This window comes from Mastomys coucha, unplaced genomic scaffold, assembly GCF_008632895.1.
Source record: "Mastomys coucha isolate ucsf_1 unplaced genomic scaffold, UCSF_Mcou_1 pScaffold5, whole genome shotgun sequence".
Classification (NCBI taxonomy): Eukaryota; Metazoa; Chordata; class Mammalia; order Rodentia; family Muridae; genus Mastomys; species Mastomys coucha.
Window position 1 is genome coordinate 68,769,298 of NW_022196911.1, and position 21,288 is coordinate 68,790,585.

The following is a 21,288-nucleotide window of genomic DNA, read 5'->3' on the forward strand; positions in this document are numbered from 1 at the left end:
AGGCTGGCCTCCAACTCAAAGATCCGCCTGCCTTTGCCTCCCAAGTGCTGGGATTAAAGGCGTGCGCCACCACTGCCCGGCTGAGCCTATGATTTTCTGATGCCACTGGGGCTGAACAAGGCTGGGCTGGGGATCTCCTTCTGCCTCATCGATAACCAGAACAAAGTTTCTGTCTGTGGACAAAACAGTTGACGAGGCAGAGCCATGCCCTAGCCGGCTTTGAACCTCACAAGCGACAAAACAAAGGGAGCCCGCTTTTACCTTTACGGGCAGAAATTTAACTCTCGCGAGGCCTGGGTCCCCGCGCTTGCGTGGTTCGCAGGGCAGGTGTCCCAGAGCGCCTGCGCGCTGTACTTTGGGCTGCTGCGCCTGCGCGCTGGACTTCGGGTTGCTGCGCCTGCGCAAAGCTTCCCGCGTGTTTTCAGAGGCGGGAAGTTCCGCGCGGCTGGCGGAGGCGAGGTTACCTTGAGGGCTCTTTTGGTACATGGTGTCGGCAGGGGATTCTTGGAGGGAAATACCGTTTGTTGACCTAAAATGGCCCCATAAATGGGTGTGTCAGGCGGGAGGCGGGTGTTGGAAGGGAAGATGAATTCTGACTCGAAAATCTTTCCCTTCCTTTAAGCAGGCCGCATACAGGCCCTGTCTGGTCCCTGCTTGAGGCCATGGTCTTAGGGCAGGGTTGTCAGTGAGTTGGGTAGTCCCTCTACCCCAACATCTGCCCCGCCACCCCACCTCCACCATCCCTGCGCCCATAGCCCCTGCCACCCCAGTCACCCCGCTCCCACCAACCTGGCCCTGCCACCCTGCCTCCACCACCCCCGCCTGCTTCCACCACTCCTGTCATCTCAATCACCCTGCTCCTGCCACCCCTACCCCTGCCACCCCAGTCACCCCATTCCCATCACCCCACCCCGGTCCAGCTGAAGCTGGTTGGTTCACTTGGAAGCTGGGTTCAGGGCAACAGGTTACTGGTCCAGGAGGATGATAGTGTACTGCCATATATTTGTGAGTCAAGCATAGTGGCCTAGCCCTGCACCCCCGGCACTTGGGTAATAGAGATGGGAAGATCAGAAGTTTGAGGCGAGTCTGGGTTGTATGAGACTCTGTCTCACATGCTACAGTTTTAGGATATTTAAGGTATTCAGCCCCTGTAAGTCCTCTTAGGCTTAGGATGAGCTGGTGTTTCCTGGTTGAGAAAAAAAAAAAAAAAAAAAAAAAAAAAAAAAAAAAAAAAAAAAAGGCTCCATCTCTGTTCTGATTCCTAGAGTGGTAGAAAAATATTTAAGAGTTTCAAGTTGGAGGCACACAAAGTGGCAGCCCTCAGCCTCTTGCCTTTGAGTTTTACTTTTGCAAATGATATTTGGACATTAACGTTTACCTGTTTGATTTGCACTGCTGCTTGTGTTCCACATCAGTCTGTCTCACTGGGCTGTGGATTTGCAGTACAAATTATTTGGGTTTGTGCCTGGCCTTTTTATGGGCAAACATTTGCTGAATTAAATAAATTACATTAAGATATAAATATATTAGGAAGCCAAAATCAGAAAAAAATACAATGGAAAAATGTTTTATTTGTTTCTGTAAGTTTGTCAGTGCTGTAATTCCTTTCCTTTATAGCTTTGGTTCAAAATTCCCATGGTGGGTCCTGAATTCTGAAATAAATTGCTTAGACTGTATGGAAACTCTGTATATATTTAGAAAATAAGATTATATCCACCCCTGTCATAACTTATTTGAACATATATGGGAAAATGGGGTATGTTTTAAACTATAGTGTCCATAACTAATTGACTGAAAAGTCGATCTTGTTGATGAATATGAGTTACATGTTTCTTCCTTCTAAGGTTTAGTTAACTTCATTTTGTAAATGTCAACTGCTAAGTCCAGAAAGCTTTGACACTGAAGAAAATGAAGAGAAACCTACATGAAAGTTCAGCCCGAAGTACAGCAGGTATTGAACACTCTTTGATTGTTTTTGGTATTTTTTTCACATAGTACATAAAACATGTATAGTTTATAGGGACATTTGGGAAGGAATGTTTAAAGAGATAAGACATTTAGTCTAGCCTCTTTTTTTATAGTCAAAAGAGGTAAAGTAAGTGTTTAGCAGGAGAGATGAGCGGAAAATTAAATGTACTGAGATTTACTCTGGTGTGTTTTTCTACAGAAGTTAAGGGATTGATTTATTTATGGTTGTAAGAAGGAAACAAAGAAATACATTTGTGTTTTTTCATTGACTTGTTAAAATATTTTCTTTTTTAAAGTATGTCTTTTTTTGAAAAAAAATTGGTTATTTTATTTATTTGCATTTCAAATGTTGCCTCCCTTCTCAGTCTCCCCTCTGCAACCCCCGCATCCCACCCCTCTCCCTTTTGCCTCTAAGAAGGTACTCCTCCACCCACGTACCATTCCTGTCTCACCCCTCTAGCAGCATTTTTTTTTTTTCTTTTCAAGGCAGGGTTTCTCTGTGTAGCTTTGGCTGTCCTGGAACTCCCCTCAAAACCAGGCTGGCCTTGAACACACAGAGATCCACCTACCTCTGTCTCCTGAGTGCTGGGATTAAAGGTTAGAGCCACCAACAACCAAGCTGTTTTTTTTTTTTTAATTACATATTTTCTTTATTTACATTTTAAATGTTATCCCCTTTCCTAGTTTCCCCTCCCCAAACCCCCTATCCCATCCCCTCTCCCCCTGCTCACCAACTCACTGACTCCCTCTTCTCTGTCCTGGCATTCCCCTACAATGCGGCATGGAGCCTTCACAGGACCAAGGGCATCTCTTCCCATTGATGATTGGCAAGGCCATCCTCTGCTACATATGCAGCTGGAACTGTTTTCTAATATTTTGTATTGTTTCTATTTTCCCAGTTATGAGGTAATGTAAGGATAGAAGTCAAGAATGACAGGCAGGGAAATGATTATGATGTACAATGAAGTATACAATGATATATAATGATAATTTATGATGGGGCACCATACTTTAGACATTTAGTCACAAGTATTTAATCTTTATCGCCACATCTGTTTTCTAGATAAGACATCAGGACACAAAGACCTTAACTAAGTAATCTATCGAGTGGTAGAAATAGGACTTGAACCTAGAAATCTGATTTTAGAATCCATATTCTTAATTATTATGTTATGCTTCTTGTATATATCTTTGGTCAAGAGTTTAAGGAAACTGCTCATATTTAACTTTGAAGTTTTATTTCAAATCCTCTTTGAAGGCACAGTTAAAACTCAGGAATCCTGACTCAAGAACCTACGTGATAATAGATTTTCATTAGAGATCTTCCTGAGTCAGTGTTCTCCAGTGAGAATGAGACAGCTAGACAGTGGTAGTATTAAGAGTTTCTGAACTGAGATTTAGGAACTTAGGGCCTATCTTGGTTTTTCTAGTTATTGCTTTGAAGACCTCTTTATCCCGAATTCTCTTGTAACTTTTAAAGTTTGTTGTTTTGACTGAAGAACCTGCTTTTGTCATGTGGAGGAAGTGGTGAGGTATTTGCTTTTACTTGGATTAGGTATTGTCATTCCTTTAAGAAAGTGGTTCTCAACCTATGGATCGAGACCCCTTTGGGGGTCACATATTAGACATCTTGCATGTCAGGTATTTGCATTATAATTCATAACAGTAGCAAAATTATAGTTATGAAACAGCAATAAAATAATTTTATAGTCAGGGGTCACCACAGCCTGAGGAACTATATTAAATGGTCACAACATTAGAAGGGTAGAGAACTACCATCTTAAGACATTTAAAAAAATTATCCAAAGAAAAATATCATTACAGATACCTGGGGTGCTTATTGAAAGTATAATTTTGGGTTCCAGAGTACATAATTGAAATAAAAATTTCAACATTGTGGATAGACCATCTTAATACATATACCATTTCTTAAATGCATGTAACCTGTTCTCTGTGGGCTGAGAATAAAATCACTCACTCAAGTCAAATAGCTTTGACCATAGCAGGAAGTCTGTATCCAAAAATTGTGCCTACAATTCATTTCTTGGTGCAGCAGAACTGTCAACTCTCAGCTTAGGTATGATGGAGGTAAAATCCTTTGGTGATGTGAGAGTCATTGAAGTACAGCCTTATTACAATGAAATCCAATGTCTAAAAATTGTTCTTATTTTGGGCTTGTACCAAAACAAGAGCCAAGATTTTAAACTCTACTAAATACAAAACAAACAAACAAAAAGACTTTACATATTTATGTTCATTTAAGAAAATACTAGTAGTGATGTATTGTTTTGAAATATACAGTTAATTTGTTTGGAGTTATTTAAAATTTATATTGAGAAAAATGTATTTTCACTATTGCTGAAGACGGGCATGTACATAATACTGCTAAATTGATTGTTGTTTTATATCAAACAACTTTTATAATACTTATTTTTATTGTTAAAATATTTTAAATTTTAAGGAATATGACAAAAAAGATATTGTAGGTATTGTGGGGGGGTCTCTGGGAGGAGTTGGGATACAAAAGGGAAACAAGAATGTGATTTAATTCTATTTACTTAAAATATGTTTTTAAATGTTAACAAATTCAGATAAATTGAAATCATGTAACTTTTCTCATCATAATGCAATAAAAGTTAAAAAAAGAGAAAAATTTCAACATTAGAGATTGTGACTTTGGAACATATTAATCAGAATTCCAGGATAAATCTTAGTCAAGTAAAGTTTGCTAACTATGGTCTGAGAGGCTGGTGGTCTATCTAAAGTATGGTTATATTTTTGGAAAGTATGGTTCAAAGTGTTTTCTTTCTTAGCTTTGATATATTTTATAGGCACTCTGCAGCTAAGGAAATAGACAAACAGAAGAGGGAAATTCAGAAAAGAAAAGATAGATTTGGGAAAGGTTTGGGGATTAAAAACAGACAGGAGAAGAAGAAAGAACTTTAGAGACACTGGTAAGCTATGTGGATTTGTAAAAGATTGCAAAAATTATTTCAAGGGCATAGAAATATATCTGTAGTGTATTAGCATATAGAATAGACAGTAAACTGTGCATCATTACATATTATTAATAGAAATTATTCTAGATATAGACATCTTATTTATCTATTTCATACTAATTTATTGGTACATTCTGTGTAGGCTGTTTGCCAGTGCCATTGTTCAATCAGAAAAAGAGGAACAGACAGCCATTAACTTCTAATCCACTTCAGAATGATCCAGGTAACAGTACTGTTTCTAACAGCTACGGTTCTCCTTCTTCACCAACAGGTAAGAAAATGAGTAAGTAAAAATTTCAATAGACAAGTAGAAAATTTCTAGGACTCTCATTGCAGAATGTCCCTGCTGCTTCTCACTGCCCAGATATAGAGATTACTTGGCTGCTTCTGAGCATTCCAGCACAGGGGTTTTGAGTTGCCTAGTATATGAGGATGGCTTAGCATTTAAATGGAGTCTATTTTTATGTCTGGAGCCTTTGTTCTAATAAAGTAGGAACCTACATTTCAAAGACTATTTTCTTTCTCAGAACATAGAATACCGTGACATATGTTTTTTAGGAATGGATGGAAGGGTTTGAGTTCCTCAGAAACAGGGAAAAGTGTATATAGAGTTTTAATCAAATAGAAAAAAGTAGACTGTAGAAAAGTAATAAGCCCAGGGATTTCTGGTGCTTAGTTCTAGTCATTGCTTTCTCAGAGGATTTTTGCATTCTTTTCTCTGTTGTCTCCCTCGGTATTTTCTGGGATCTGAAAATTCTTAAGTTGAAACTTAACCATTGAGTAGGAGATGGACCTTTAGGAGGTGCTTAGAGTTGTGAGGAGTCCACCCCTGCAAAAGGACTAGTGGCCTTGTAAAGGGAGGATGAAGTGTGTTTGCTGCTTCTGTCATGTGAGGACACTTAGAGGGGCTCTCTCTGAAGCGAGGCCAAGCTTTCACCAACCACCTAGTTTGTTGTCACCTCAATCTAAGATGTTTTAGTCTCCAGCACTGTCAAAAACTATTTGTAAATTACCCAATTTAAGATATTTTGTGATAGTCCAAATGGTCTAAGATTATTTCATCTAGTATGCTTCCCTGTAGCTTAAACCAGCACATTATGATAGTTGCCATTGCTGGAAGTTTATTTACTCTATCTCTACTTCTCAGAGACGGACTGTCTTTTGTAAATCTTGATTAAGTTTTTGAGTCTGGAAGCTTCTAATATGTGTTACATTTTAAGTGAGACCACTAAAATCCTGTCACCTGTGAACCAATTAGCTATAGTGGTGAGTGTTGGGAGGCTTTACTTTTCTTATTTATTTGTGTGTGTGTGCATGTGTGTTCTAGAGATGAGACTCAGGTCATTAAGCTTGATGGCAAGGCTTCCTGCTAAGCCATCCTGCTCACTGGCTCAATGTTCACTGTCTTTTTACTTTCTTCTGGAAGAAAGCACTGATAGGCAGATATTCTGAAATATATTTGGCACATTCTGGTTATGTATATTTAAATTTTGGAAACAAACTTTTAAAATTATTAATGGAATCATATGAATAAAATATTAAATAATTTTATGAATAACAATATTCATATTTTAATTTTTTCAGTGTGCTTTCATAGACTTTGATCCAGTCATTGTTTTTCTTTTGTACTAGGAATTTAAAGTATAAAGTTAACATATAATGTTTCCATTTTTAAAATTTGAATTTTATTATTAGTGTGTGTGTATGAGTACAGTTGTATGCATACTATGATGGTGTGTGTGTGTGTGTGTGTGTGTGTGTGTGTGTGTGTGTGTGTCAGAGGACCAATTCTGGGAGTCAGCTCTCTCCTTACACTGTGGATTCTGGTATCAAACTTAGAATTTCAGGCTTGGAAGGCAGTGCCATTACCTACAGAGTCATCTGTGGCCCTTATTCCCATTTTATGTATAAACAGTAGAAATTCACATGGACATGCACAAGTCAGCATTCACCATCCCTTAAAATCTTTCTCATCATTTAAAATGTTTTATAAGTAGCATGAATACTGATCTTGAGAAATTACAAGTGTGAGCTATCTCATGAGGAAATGTGAAATTTTGTCTTGGCCTATTAGTCTGGAATATAATGAACATTTATAAAAAGAGAATATGGGAAAAGAGAGGTGGCTCAATGGTTAAGAGGGCTCACTAGTTTTTCAGAGGACCTGAGTTTGGTTCCCCACACCCATGTCAGATGTCTTACAACTACTTTACACTTCCAACTCCAGGAGTTCCTTTGGCCTCCATGAGCATCTACACGCATGTGCACTACGCTCCCCCACATGCAAATAATTAAAACATAAAAATAGAAATTAAGGATATAAGAGAGTAACTAGAACAGGGTAGAAAATGTATATGGAAGTGTTTACCATGCATAGTAAGAGTTAGATTGCATGTTAAAATTTTGTTATCTTACTCTGATTCTGTGTCTATCTGTTAGTTTCACAAATAGTTACCTTGTTACCAGTTATAATGGATTTCTTGATGTGGGGTGGCATAAAATTTAAGAAACTCTGGATTCAACTAAATTTATGTTGCCAGTTACGAGGCACTGTATTAGGATAAGTTGTGGAAAAGACAGATTAAACTACTATCTTTGCTTAAGTACAGTGGATAAGAAAGACATCTATAAAATTAGGCAGGCTGTGACAAATTCTGTAATCAAGTGCTACTAAAGACTGTGCCTATTTCTTCAACTTGTTAGAACTACCAAGTTAAATAAATGTAAGGAATTATTTTGAAAATAAAATCTTATTTTTATGTGTTCTTATACTTCTGAGATTGGGCATGGGAAGCTGTGAATCCAGAGGTGGCTCCTTTAAAGAAAACAGTGAATACAGGGTATGTGAAAAAATATATGAGCCAATACATGTGTGTCTGTTACTGATGTTCTTTCTGCATACATTTTTACATTTATCAATTCGAAAACAATTTGTGTTTAATAAGATTTCTCCTTGAAAGGCAAATACCAGCTTCTGCTTCTTATCCCCCGAGAAGTCAAAATTCTCTGTCTACATCTATTCCAACAAATGCTGAAAGAAGCCAGAGTGCCTGGGGGTAAGTCTGCATATGCTTTCTCTTTCTCTTCTTTCCTTTAAAAAATCTTTCTTCTTTCTTAGAAATACATTTAGGAAATTTCTACATTAATAACAAACTAATATTTGAATATAATCTATGTATACCTTCCTGTATACTTTAAGTTACACAATGCAATACAATGTAAATGTTATATAGTTGTCATTGTGTACTTAAGAAATAATGACAAAGTATATGTTGGGTATAGATGTAATTTTTTCTAAATATTTTTGATCTGTAGTTTGCTTTGATCTGTGGAAGTAGAATATATGGAAGGTTAAACTGACTTAAAATAGGTTTTCATATAGCTTTTTTCATATATATTTTTGTTTTGGCTATGCTTCTTATCTTTCCTCTATCCCTATCCTCATTCCTACATAAACCCTTCCCATCATTCTCCATCTCTACTTTCATATCACTGTGGAGGAATTTTAATCCAGCATTATGGCTGCTCAGGCAAGGGATCACATCCAAAGACCTTGGTCTGTGTGATCCTGCTCCAGACACACCACACACCTTTAATCCCTCTGGCTGGAATACAGACACACCCTTAGCACACACCTTTAATTTCAAACAATGTAGGTAAGGTCAGTTTGTAGAAGAAAGCAGCCATGTTTGAAAGTGGTGTCTAGTTGAGGGGCAGACAAGTGTTGAATCAAAGAAAGATTTGACAGAATGAGTCAGAGCTAGGATACACCCAACTTTCAGAAGAACAGACAGGAAAGACAGGAAAGAGAGGTGACATAAGAGAAGTGCAGAGTGACTGATGCTGGAGGAGAGGGAAGTTCAGTGCAGTGGATTTCAGTCAGTTCAGTTCAGATCAGTTCAGTGCAGTTCGGTTGAATGCAGTTGAGTTCATGCAGTTTTGTTCAGTTTGTATAGTCAGTGCAGTTCAGTTCGTGGACTTCAGAGGCAGTTTTCCAAGTAGACCAATTCACTGAGAAGCTGAGGGAAGTCAGTTTAAATTAGTCATCTTGGAGAGGAATTTTGAGCCAGAACAGCTGAGTTGAACCAGCCAACCAGAGTTCAGAAAGAACTAGAAAGGGTAAGCTTATTCAGCTAGAAGACTCCAAGTTGTGAATTATATCTGGTGAATAAAACTTACTTTTACATATTGCCTATGTTCTGCTATGTTCCCCTTGTGGTACTTCCTCAACATCCCCTTTCTAGCTTCTTAGCCTGTACAGGTACTCTAAATTAAAAAAAATACTTCTAAGAAACTGAAACTAGGATCCACATATTCAAGGACATGGCATTAGTCTTTATGAGCCTAGATTTCTACACTTAGCATATTTTAGTATAATATTTAATAGTACTATAATAACAATATATCTATTTGCTAGTTCTGCTTACATGTTCTGTGTTTGTTCTACTCAGAAATATAAAAATTACTGTTTTTAGGAAGACATTAGAGTAAATCTGTTTTTCTTAATCTTCTGGAAATAAAACTAACATGGCATGCTTTGTAATGATTCTCAATGATTCCTTTGTAATAAAAAGCATGTATAAGATATTACACATAGGGGCATGGAGGACTCAAAGGTAGCTCCCTCATGGAAAAGCTAACCCCAATATGGCTGATGACTCTACAAAAGCCCGACTCTGGAGCTCCCTGCCAAAGAGTTGCCTCTCTGCAACTTTTTTTTTTCTGTTTATATAACTGTGGAGGGCCTGGTAGTTTTCTGAGTTTTCTGAATTTCACTAATTGCCTCAATCTTTTGAGCCTCCTGCTTCCATTAAGGAAGGGATGTTTCAATTCAGAGGAAATAGCTATGAATAGCTATAATTCTAGTATTTTTCCTGGATATTAATGCTAATTGTTGTATTTGTAATTTAAAGATTCATAATTGATCTTTTTTACCCTTTTATTTTTTTATTTAATTAATTTATTTTTTACACTCTATATTGTATTCCCCCCATCCATTCTCCAACTGCTCCACATCTCATACCTCCTCCCCACCCCCTATCTCCACAAAGATGTTCCCACCCCCATCCCACCTGATCTCTAAACTCCCTGGGGTCCCCAGTCTCTTGAGGATTAGGTGTATCATCTCTGATGAACACAGTCCTCTCCTGTATGTGTGTTGGGGGCCTCATATCAGCTGGTGTATGCTGTCTGTTTGGTGGTCCAGTGTTTGATAGATCTCTGGGATCCAGATTAATTGAAATTGCTGGTCCTCCTACAGGATCACCCTCCTCCTCAGCTTCTTTCACTCTTTATCTAATTCAACAACAGAGGTCAGCTGCTTCAGTCCATTGGTTGGATGCAAATATCTGCCTCTGACAGCTGCTTGCTGGGTCTTCCGGAGTGAGGTCATGCTAGGTCCCTTTTTGTGAGTGCTCCATAGCCTGAGTAATAGTGTCAGGCCTTGGTACATCCCCTTGAGCTGGATCTCTCTTTGGGTCTGTCTCTGGACCTTCTTTTCCGCAGGCTCCTCTCCATTTCCATCCCTGTAATACTTTCAGACAGGAACAATTATGGGTCAAACTTTTGACTGTGGGATGCTGCCCCCCTCCCTCATTTGATGCCCTGTCTTCCTGCTGGAGGTGGGTTCTATAAGTTTCCTCTCCCTAATGTTGGGCATTTCATCTGAGGTCCCCCTCCTTGAGTCCTGAGAGTCTCTCACCTCCTAGGTCTCTGGTGCATTCTGGGGGGTCCCCCCAACCTCCTACCTCCCTAGGTTGTCTGTTTCCTATGGTTCTGCTGGTCCTCCAGGCTTCAGTCCTTTTCCCTCACCTAATACCAGATTAGGTTCCCCTCTCCCCCGCAATACTCCTTCCCATCCACTTTTCCTCCCAGGTCCCTCCATCCCTCCCCACTTGTGATTGCTTTCTTCTTCTTTCTCCTAAGTGTATCTTGGGTATTCTGTACTCTTTTTTTTTTTTTTTTTTGCTAATATCCACTTATTAGTGAGTACATACCATGCTGCATGTCCTTTGGGTCTGACTGAGTTACCTCACTCAGGATATTTTCTATTTCCATCCATTTGCCTGCAAAACTCAGAATGTCCTCGTTCTTAATAGCTGAGTAGTATTCCATTGTGTAAATGAACCACATTTTCTGTATCCATTCTTCTGTCGTGGGACATCTGGGTTGTTTCCAGCTTCTGGAAACAAGACCACTATGAACATAGTGGAACACATGCCCCTGTGGCATGGTGGGGCATCTTTTGGGTATATTCCCAAGAGTGGTATAGCCAGGTCTTCAGGTAGATCTATTTCCAATTTTCTGAGGAACCTCCAGATTTATTGTACCAGATTGATTGGGTGGTTGTACCAGTTTTCAGTCCCACCAGCAATGGAGGAGTGTTCCTCTTTCTCCACATCCTCTCCTACATGTGTTGTTACCTGAGGATTTGATCTTAGCCAATCTGATTGGTGTAAGGTGGAATCTTAGGGTCATTTTAATTTGCATTTCTCTGATCACTAGGACTTTTAACATTTCTTTAGGTGCTTCTCAGCCATTTGAGATTCCTCAGTTGTGAAATCTTGGTTTTGTTCTATACTCCATTTTTTGATTGGGTTGTTTAGTTATCTGGTGATTAACTTCTTGAACTCTTTATATATTTTGTATATTAGCCCTCTGTCAGATGTGGAGTTAGTGAAGATTTTTCCCAATCTGTAGGTTGCCGATTTGTCTTATTGAAATCCTTTGCCTTACAGAAGCTTTCCAGTTTCATGAGGTCCCATTTGTCAATTGTTGATCTTAAAACATGAGCCATTGTAGTTTTGTTTAGGAAATTTCTCCTTGTGCCAATGAGTTCAAGGCTCTTTCCCACTTTCTCTTCTACTAGATTTGGTGTATCTGGTTTTATGTTGGGGTCCTTGATCCACTTGGACTTCAGCTTTGTACAAGGTGACAAATATGGGTCTATTTTCATTCTTCTACATACAGGCAGCCAGTTAGACCAGCAACACTTATTGAAGATGATTTCTTTTTTCCATTGTATATTTTTGGCTACTTTGTCAAGTAAGTGTGTGGTTTTATTTCTGGGTCTTCAATTCTATTCCATTGATCAATGTGTCTGTCTCTGTACCAATGCCATGTATTTTTATCACTATTGCTCTGTAGTAAAGCTTGAGATCAGGGATGGTGATTCCTCCAGCTGTTCTTTTATTGTTAAGAATAGTTTTAGCTATTCTGGATTGTTTTGCCTTTCCAGATGAATTTGACAATTGCACTTTCCATGTCTTAGAAGAATTGTATTGGGATTTTTATGGGGATTGCATTGATTACTGTAGATTCTTTGGTAGGATGGCCGTTTTTATTATGTTAATTCTGCCAATCCATGAGCAAGGGATATTTTTCCATTTTCTGAGATCTTCTTTGATTTCTTTCTTCAGAAACTTGAGGTTATTGTCATACAGGTCTTTCACTTGTTTGGTTAGAGTTACCCCAAGATATTTTATATTATTTATGGCTTTTGTGAAGGGAGTTGTTTCCCTAATTTCTTTCTCAGCCAGTTTATCAAATAAATTAGATATTTATTTGATTTATTTTAGTTATTTGAGTTAATTTTATCTGGCTACTTTACTGAAGTTGTTTATCAGCTGGAGAAGTTCTCTGATAGAATTTTTGGGATCACTTATGTATACTATCATATCGTCTGCAAATAGTGATACCTTTATTTCTTCTTTGCCAATTTCTATTCCCTTGATCTCTTTTTGTTGTTTTATTGTTGTAGCTAGGACTTTGAGTACTATATTGAATAGATTTGGGGAAAGTGGGCATACTTGTCTTGTTCCCGATTTTAGTAAGATTACTTCAAGCATCTCTCTATTTAATTTGATAGTGGCTGTTGGTTTGTCAAAAATTGCTTTTATTATGTTTAGGTATGGGCCTTGAATTCCCGATCTCATCAATAATTTTACCATGAAGGGGTGTTGTATTTTGTCAAATACTTTTTCTGCGTCTAAGGAGATGATCATGTGATTTTTTTCCTTTGAGTTTGTTTATATAGTAGATTACATTAATGGAATTTTATGTATTGAACCAACCTTGCATCCCTGGGATGAAGTCTACTTGATCATGATGAGTGATGGTTTTGATGTGTTCTTGGATTCAGTTTGCAAGAATCTTATTTAGTGTTTTTGCATCGATATTCATATTCAAGATTGGTCTGAAGTCCTCTTTTTTTAGTTGGGTCCTTGTGTGGTTTAACTATCAGAGTAATTGTTGCTTCATAGAACGAGTTAGGTAGTACTCCTTCTGTTTCTATTTTATGAAATAGTTTGAGGAAAATTGGTATCAGGTCTTCTTTGAAGGTTTGGTAGGATTCAGCACTAAGTCCACCTGGACCTAGGCTTTTTTTGGTTGGGAGGTTTTTAATGACTTCTATTTCCTTGTATGATATGAGTCTGTTTAGATAGTTTACCTGCTCTTGATTTACCTTTGGTATGTGGTATCTGTCTAGAAAATCATCCATTTCATCTAGATTTTCCAGTTTCGTTGAGTATAGGCTTTTATAGTAGGATCTGACAATTTTTTGAATTTTCTCCATTTTTGTTGTTATGTCTCCCTTTTCATTTCTGATTTTGTTAATTTGGATACTGTCTCGGGGCTCTAGTTAATTTGACTAGGGGGTTTATCTATCTTGTTGATTCTCTCAAAGAACTAGCTTTTGGTTTTGTTGGTTCTTTGTATCTTTTTTTCTTTCTATTTTGTTGATTTCAGCCTTGAGTTTGACTGTTTCCTGTCTTCTACTCCTCTTGGGTGTCTTTGCTTCTTTTTGTTCTAGAGCTCTCAGGTATACTGTTAAGTTGGTAGTGTAAGATCTCTTTAGCTTCTTTACCATGGCACTTAGTGCTATGAATTTTCCTCTTAGCACTGCTTTCATTGTGTCCCATAAGTTTGGGTATGATGTGCTAAAATTTTCATTAAATTCCAGAAGTCTTTAATTACTTCTCTATTTCTTCCCTGACCAAGTTATCATTGAGTAAAGAGTTGTTCAGTTTTTACATGTATTTGGGCTTTCTGTAGTTTTTGCTGTTATTGAAGGCCAGCCTTAGGCCATGGTGATCTGATAGGATGCTTGGTATTTCAATCTTCTTGTATTGGTTGAGGATTGTTTTGCGACCAATTATATGGTCGATTTTGGAGAAGGTACCATGAGGTGCTGAGAAGAAGTGTGAAATGTTCTATAGATATCTGCTAAATCCATTTGGTTCATAACCTCTATTAGTTTCACTGTGTCTGTTTAGTTTCTGTTTCAATGACCTGTCTTGGTGAGAATGGTGTTGAAATCTCCCATTGTTATTGTGTGGGGTTCAATGTATGTTTTGAGCTTTAGTAAAGTTCCTTTTATGAATTTGGATGCTCTTGCATTTGGGGCATAGATGTTCAGAATTAAGACTTTTTCTTGGTGGATTTTCCCCTTGATGAATATGAAATGTCCTTCTTCATCACACTTGATAACTTTTGGTTGAAAATCTATTTTATTGGATATTAGGATGGCAACTCCTGTTTGTTTCCTGGGACCATTTGCTTGGAAGACCATTTTCCATCCTTTTACTCTGAGATAGTGTCTATCTTTATTTTTTAGGTGTGTTTCTGGTATGCAGCAAAATGCTGGATCTTGTTTGCATATGCAGTCTGTTAGCTTATGTCTTTTTATAGTTGAGTCCATTGATATTGAGAGATATTAAAGACAGATGACTCTTGGTTCATGATATGTTTGTTTTTGTAGGTGGCTTTGTGTGCTTGTGGTTCTCTCCTTTTGGCTTTGTTGTGAGATGCTTAATATCTTGTCTTTTCTTTGGTGTAGGTACTTTCCTTGTGTTGGTGTTTTCCTTCTAGGATCTTCTGTAGAGCTGGATTGGTATATAGGTACTATTTGAATTTGGTTTTGTCCTGGAATATTTTGTTTTCTCCATCTATGTTGATTGAGAGTTTTGCTGGGTATAGTAGTCTGGGCTGGCATTTGTGTTCTCTTAGAGTCTGCATGACCTCTGACCAGGCTCTTCTGGCTTTCATAGTCTCTGTTGAGAAGTCAGGTGTAATTCTGATAGGTCTATCTTTGTATATTTCTTGGCCCCTTTTCCTTGCAGCTTTTAATATTCTTTCTTTGTTCTTGCATTTAGTGTTTTGATAATTATGTGACAAGAAGATTTTCTTTTCTGTTCCCATTTATTTGGTGTTCTATAGGCTTCTTTTACCTTTATGGCCATCTCTTTCTTTAGGTTGGGGAAGTTTTCTTCTATGATTTTGTGGAAGACATTTTCACGTCCTTTGAGGTGGGAATCTTCGTTCTCCTTTATTTCGATTATTCTTAGACTTGGTCTTTTCATTGTGTCCTGAATTTCCTGGAAGCTTTGGGTTAGGAGTTTTTTATGTTTTGAATTTTCTTTGACAGTTGTATCAATCTCTTCTACAGTATCTTCTACACCTGATATTCTCTCTTCTATCTCTTGTATTCTGTTGGTGATACTTACATCTGTAATTCCTGACCTCTTTCCTAAGCTTTCCATTTCCAAGTTTGTCTCCATTTGTGTTTTCTTTATTGTTTCTACTTCCACTTTTAGGTCTTGGATCTCTTTATTCAATTCCTTCACCTGTTTACCTGTGTTTTCCTCTATTTCTTTCAGTGAGTTATTGATATCCTCCTTAAAGGACTCTATTATCTTCATGAGATAGGATTTTAGGACAGATTCCTGATTTTCAGGTGTGTTGTTGTATTTAGGTCTTGCTGTGGTGGGAGAACTGGGTTCTGATGATGTCTGTGTATTTTGTCTTCTGTTGTTTATGGTCTTGCACTTGCCTTTTGCGAGACCATAAGCAACAGTCTGGGTGACTGTTTGGAGCCTGCCTCTTTTATCCCTGGATTGCTTCAGGTTTCCTGGTAGGCCTGTGGCCTTGGCTGTAGCATGCCACCTGTAGGGCCTTCCAACTGGGGCTCTTCACAGGGGCAGAGAAGCTGTTGATCTGGTTGCCTTGGCTGCAGTAGATCTCCTGAGAGGCCTTCAGATTGTTGAGTCTTCAGTGGAGCAGTCAAGCTGTTGTCCAACTGCTCTGAGTGCAGCTGATCCTCAGTTGCTCTGAGTGTAGTGGATCAGGATATGGTGTCTTCACAGGAGCAGACCAACAAGGAGTCTGCCCCGGCAGAAGGGACCAGGCAGAATCGGTGGAAGGGATGGAAGGGGAGTGGTATTTGGGAGGGCAGTGATTTTGGGGGGTTATGGGTCCCATGTCCACCAGGCTTCTAGCAGCAGCTCCAGGACTGGGGGTGGTGGTGGGGAGGGGGTTCTAATCAACTGCTCTGAGTGCAGTGGGCCTTCTAGGATGGGTCAGAATGTGGTGCCTTCTCAGGAGCACACCAACTAGGAGTCTGCCTCAGCCACCATTTTATTCTTAAATTTATAATTAATTTGTTAACAGTATTTCTCAAACTATACAAATCTTAGGCCCCATGAAACCTAATCTTTTTGCTGATCACTAGATTCTCCCTGTCTTTTTCCCCCCCAAACAATGGATGGGTTGTATTGATTGTCTTGTAATGCAGGTGTTTCTGGGAAAATTACTCATGATTAAGAGTTTGTGAGTTGGACTAATTTTTCTTTCCCATATAACTCTTAGCTGGCCTGCTTAGAAAATATACTTTTTTTTCTGGGCTTTATTAACACCTTGTACTGACAAGCTTTACAAATAGTGTAGTTATGAAATGCTGTAACATGTTGTTTAGTAGGGCTTTCTAAAGCCTAAAACATAAAATAACCTTACAGGCAAGCTGTAGCTTTTTTTTTTTTTGTACTTTATATAAAATTTCAAGATAAATGTATAAAGAATTAAGTAAAAGTCCTCAAAATATTTCTATTTGGAAACTACTGTTATGTGGAGGCTCAGACATCATAAACACATTATTTGTAGCAATGTTTATTGAGTTGGGAGACTTGTCTTTTCCAATTTTCGAACTTGCCAGAGATTTGCTGCTTAACTTTGTATGTGTTACTACTTCCCCAAAACTCTATCTCTTCATCTTGAAAGAGAAGTAATAATATATTATATCATTGTGTAATGAGTGATGTGTTTCAAATGTCTTACTGCTTTGTGACTATAAACCACAGATTGTCAGAAAAATGGAAAATTTCATCAGTTCCTAAATATGAAGACACAGAGAAGTATGTTTTCCTTTTATAGCTACAGAGGCAACAATAGGAACACTAGCTTGAGAACTTGGGATAGAAATGATTTCCGACCTCAGCATAAAACTGCAAGCCCTGCGGCACACAGTGAGTTCAGTTCTTATCCAGTGAATCTGGGAGCTCAACGACACAAACAGTTCCAAGCACCTGACCTTCCTAACTTACCTGGACACAGAGAAGCTGAAGTACCCCGACAAACATGCTTATCAAAACTGCCTGGCTCTACAATGAAAGGCCCTGACAGAGCCAGTGCACTGCAGGCATTTAAACCTAGTTTTCAACAAAATCCATTTAAGAAAACAGTGTTGGGAGCTGTTCCAAGAGAAAATTCTCTGAAGGTAAACATTTAAATATTAATGAATAGCTTATTTACATATTTAAGCACATGTAGTAACTATTTAGAAAGATAATATATGGTATGTGTAGATTAGCATAAATATGTAAAGGAGTGTTGGTTTTTGAAATGTCTTAGATTTTTTTTTTTATATTGGCTCTAGAATTTCTTACTGAATTCTGGTTTTTGCTCTTTCAATTATTAAGGTAATAATAGTTTACCATTGCTTGTAGAAATAATCCATGCTTTTTATTATGTCATTTTTTCTCTCCCTCCCCAAAGATATCAGAAATATTGTCCTGTAAAGTGCCACATAACATTTTTGTTTTTATAGATCCTATTGTCTTTGCTGCAGTTATTTTACTGGCAAGACTAAACTCTGCTATTGTAACTTGGAAGCAGCCAGAGATAGCACATTAATGAATGAGCATGGCTGTGGTCCAGTAGAAGTTGACAGAAATAGTGGGTTAGGTTAGATTTGAAGTGTAGGCCATAGTTTGTGACTTCTGCTTTATAATCTGGTCCTGTTCTGCCTTTCTTGCCTTCTACATCATATTGCAAAGTGCTGTTCATCTAAAACTCTTCACAGTGGGATGAGTATGGTGAATCCTACAGTATCTCTCTGCTTTGATTTATAGTCTAGAGAACATGTACCTTTTCTAAATAAGCTGCACTTCTGATTGTTCTTTGAAATGTTTTCTACACATGTGCAGGTTATCTTCTCTCTCACACTTTACCCCAAGGCCCAGTGGATTGTTGTTCTGTGAATCTTTGTGTTCTGTCAGGCTGCATTGTCCTACCTGGTGCCTCACCTTGGAATCCTTGTTTTCTGCCTTCAGCCAACATAAGTCACTGGGGGAATGTCAATGTGAGGAGAGGTGGAGATTTCCTCTTTTTAGGTCTGCATCCCTCTGTGGGCCTAGTTTTCATGGTCTTGGTAATTTGATTTCCCCCACTGCTCTGTTAGCTTCTTACTGCTGTTAGTGCTTGGGTGCTTAAATACTCTGGCATTTGTTTGATCGTAATCTGGACATCATTGATTTTAGCAAGAATTTTGGTGGATTCTCAATACCATGTGACCTTGCATATAGAATGATATGACATTGTCACCTTAGTAACAGTAACTCATGTGGCAGTCATCTTCAAGGAGGCATATTCAAATCTTGCTTAGGAAGGGAGAAGATGGGGAAGTTTTGAAGAAAGTTTCTTTAGGCACTCTTCACAATCCTCATTCCCCAAAAGGAAATTGTGCCTTAACCCTTGAAACTTAGTATTTTTGTTTTTTTTGAGACAGTGTTTCACTGTGTTGCCCTGAACTCACTATATAGACCAGGTTGGCCTCAAACTCATAGAGATCCACCTGCCTCTGCATTTCAGTTGCTGGGATTAAAGGACTTAAAGGTCTGTGTTTTCAGATCTTAAAAAATCTATAAAGTATGGGGCTGGAAAGATAGCTTGGTAGTTAAGAGCATTGGCCACACTTCTAAAGAACTTGGGCTCTCTTCCCAGTACCCATACAATGGTTCACAACATTCTGAAAGTCTGTGGGTACCCAAATAAATATACATACAAAACACACACATAAAAGAAAATAAATCTTTTTCTTTAAAATTTATTTATTTATTTATTCTTTAATCCTTTTTTACAGTTTAGACTTCATTTCCATCCCGGTCTGCCCTCAGACTGCTTCCCATTCCATACCTCCCCCCGATCCCCCCTCCGTCTCCACCTTCCCACTCCTGGGGGCCTCAGGTCTCTCGAGGGTTAGGTACATCTTTTCTCCTGAGGTTAGACCAGGCAGTCCTCTGCTGTATATGTGTCAGGGGTCTCATATTAGCTGGTATATGCTGCCTGGATGGTGGCTCAATGTCTGAGAGATATTGGGGGTCCAGATCAGTTGAGACTGCTAAAAAAAATACAAGGTACAAAAAATGCAAAGTACATTTCTATTTCAGGACTTTTAACATGTGCTATTTTCTGACCCCACTTAACTACCCACTTAAAATGATAAACCCTGACTCTCTTTATCTTTTCATTCTATTATTTTTCATGTACAGATGATAACAATTTCTAATGTTTTATTATACTTATTTACTCATTTATTTGATGAATACTGTTTTAGATTAGAAATTATGTGAAGATATCTCATCATCATCATCATCACTGTCATTGTTCTTGTTTTTGAGATAGAGTCTCACCATGCAGCTCTTACTAAGGTGGTCTGGAACCTGCTATGTAGACCAGGTTGCCTTTGAACTCACAGAGATCCACCTACTTCTGCCTCCTGTATGTGCCACTATGCCTGCTTGTTTGCTCACTGCTGTTTCTTGAGTAGCTTTGGCACAGATTGGATACCCCAAAAGCACTTAAATTTTTTATTAGTGTATATTGTACTACAAAGTAGTGGGTTTCATTATGCAAATTATATTTGCATCGCCCCATTATCCATACTTATTTGTCCTCTCCACCTTTTGTTTCCCTCCTACTTTTATGCTTATTTTTCTTCAGTTTTTAAAAAAGTGCCTATTAAGTGAATGAATGAATCAATGTGTTTACAATGTGGGTAGGGATTCTTTTACTTACCTGACATAAAGGTGCTGGCATATAATGCTTATTCAGTGGAGGAGAAAGTTAGTGGAGTAAATGAATAACAATATAAGTGATTCTTTGTGTGCGTGTGTGTGTGTGTGTGTGTGTGTATGTTTTTTGAGGCAGGGTTTCTCTGTGTATCCCTGGCTCTCCTGGAACTCACTCTGTAGACCAGGTTGGCCTCGAACTCAGAAATCCACCTGCCTGCCTCCCAAGTGCTGGGATTAAAGGCATGCACCACCACTGCCTGGCTAAGTGATTCTTTTAAAACTTTACTTATTTTTGTGTGTATGATGTATGTAGGGGAAGTATGTGTGGAGGTCAGAGGATAACTTTGTGGAGTTGGTTTTCTCTTTCCACCTTTTCATGAATTCTGCGGATCAAATTCATGTCATCAGGCTTATATGGCAAGTGCCTTGCTCACTGTGCTATCTCCCTGACCCCGTGATTCTCTTCTCATTTTAAGTATATTCTGGTTTTCACTCTATAATGCAGTGAAATGTAATGATGGGTTTAATTTGGGGATTTAATTGCATCGAAACTTTTAGTGGTTCTTTTTACACATTCTACAAACAATAAGAAACTCGACTTTGCATAGATCAAAGAGTATAATGAATAAAGTGAAACACTTTTCTAATGCTCTGCTTTTTTCCTGAAAGGAAGAGACTTTCCATCGGTTAAAGGAAAAGGATAATTCTTTAAGAATTATTTCTGCAGTTATTGAAAGCATGAAGTATTGGCGAGCACAAGTGCAGAAAACTGTACTTCTTTTTGAAGTATTAGGTAGGTATAATATTTCAAGAATACTTCAGTAATACTATTTTGGGTATTTTTAATGCCATTAGGAGAACCTAGAATATCATGAAGAAAATACAAATTGGAAAAAGGAGATTATGTATATTAGGGGAAATGTGAGTTGTCTTCAAAATAACAAGATGTCTACTATCAGTACTCAGGAAATGGTTATTTTTTTTAACTTTTATTGCATTATCAGAAAAGTTACATGATTTCAATTTATCTGAATTTGTTAACATTTAAAAACATATTTTAATTAAATAGAATTGAATCACATTCTTATTCCCCTTTTATACCACCGCTCCTCTCATAGACTCCCCTTCAATACCTATAATATTTTTTTGTTGTATTCCTTAAAATTTATAAAATATTAAAAAATAAAAATAAGTAT

General features: G+C 38.0%; 2 protein-coding genes across 7 annotated transcripts in view; one reads left to right on the plus strand and one right to left on the minus strand.

Moving 5' to 3' along the window:
* Aspa (aspartoacylase) overlaps nucleotides 1–383 on the minus strand; it is a 38,165-nt gene extending 37,782 nt beyond the window's left edge. For 3 of the 4 annotated variants that reach the window (XM_031351252.1, XM_031351247.1, XM_031351251.1), the window contains exon 1: nucleotides 262–383. The gene's annotated coding sequence lies outside the window, so the exon portion shown is untranslated. The remainder of the gene's footprint in view (nucleotides 1–261) is intronic. The other variant, XM_031351249.1, reaches the window with a different exon arrangement.
* The window catches only part of Spata22 (spermatogenesis associated 22), a 25,267-nt gene continuing 4,328 nt past the window's right edge, over nucleotides 350–21,288 (plus strand). Inside the window, exons 1-7 of one of the 3 annotated variants that reach the window (XM_031351244.1) lie at nucleotides 350–459; nucleotides 1,845–1,951; nucleotides 5,110–5,238; nucleotides 7,747–7,807; nucleotides 7,928–8,023; nucleotides 17,175–17,517; nucleotides 20,762–20,885. In XM_031351244.1, coding sequence (XP_031207104.1) covers nucleotides 1,909–1,951; nucleotides 5,110–5,238; nucleotides 7,747–7,807; nucleotides 7,928–8,023; nucleotides 17,175–17,517; nucleotides 20,762–20,885 — 796 coding nt within the window. In that variant the 5' untranslated portion in view covers nucleotides 350–459; nucleotides 1,845–1,908. Of the gene's footprint in view, nucleotides 551–1,844; nucleotides 1,952–5,109; nucleotides 5,239–7,746; nucleotides 7,808–7,927; nucleotides 8,024–17,174; nucleotides 17,518–20,761; nucleotides 20,886–21,288 lie in introns of all 3 variants that reach the window. The other 2 variants (XM_031351242.1, XM_031351243.1) reach the window with 2 other exon arrangements.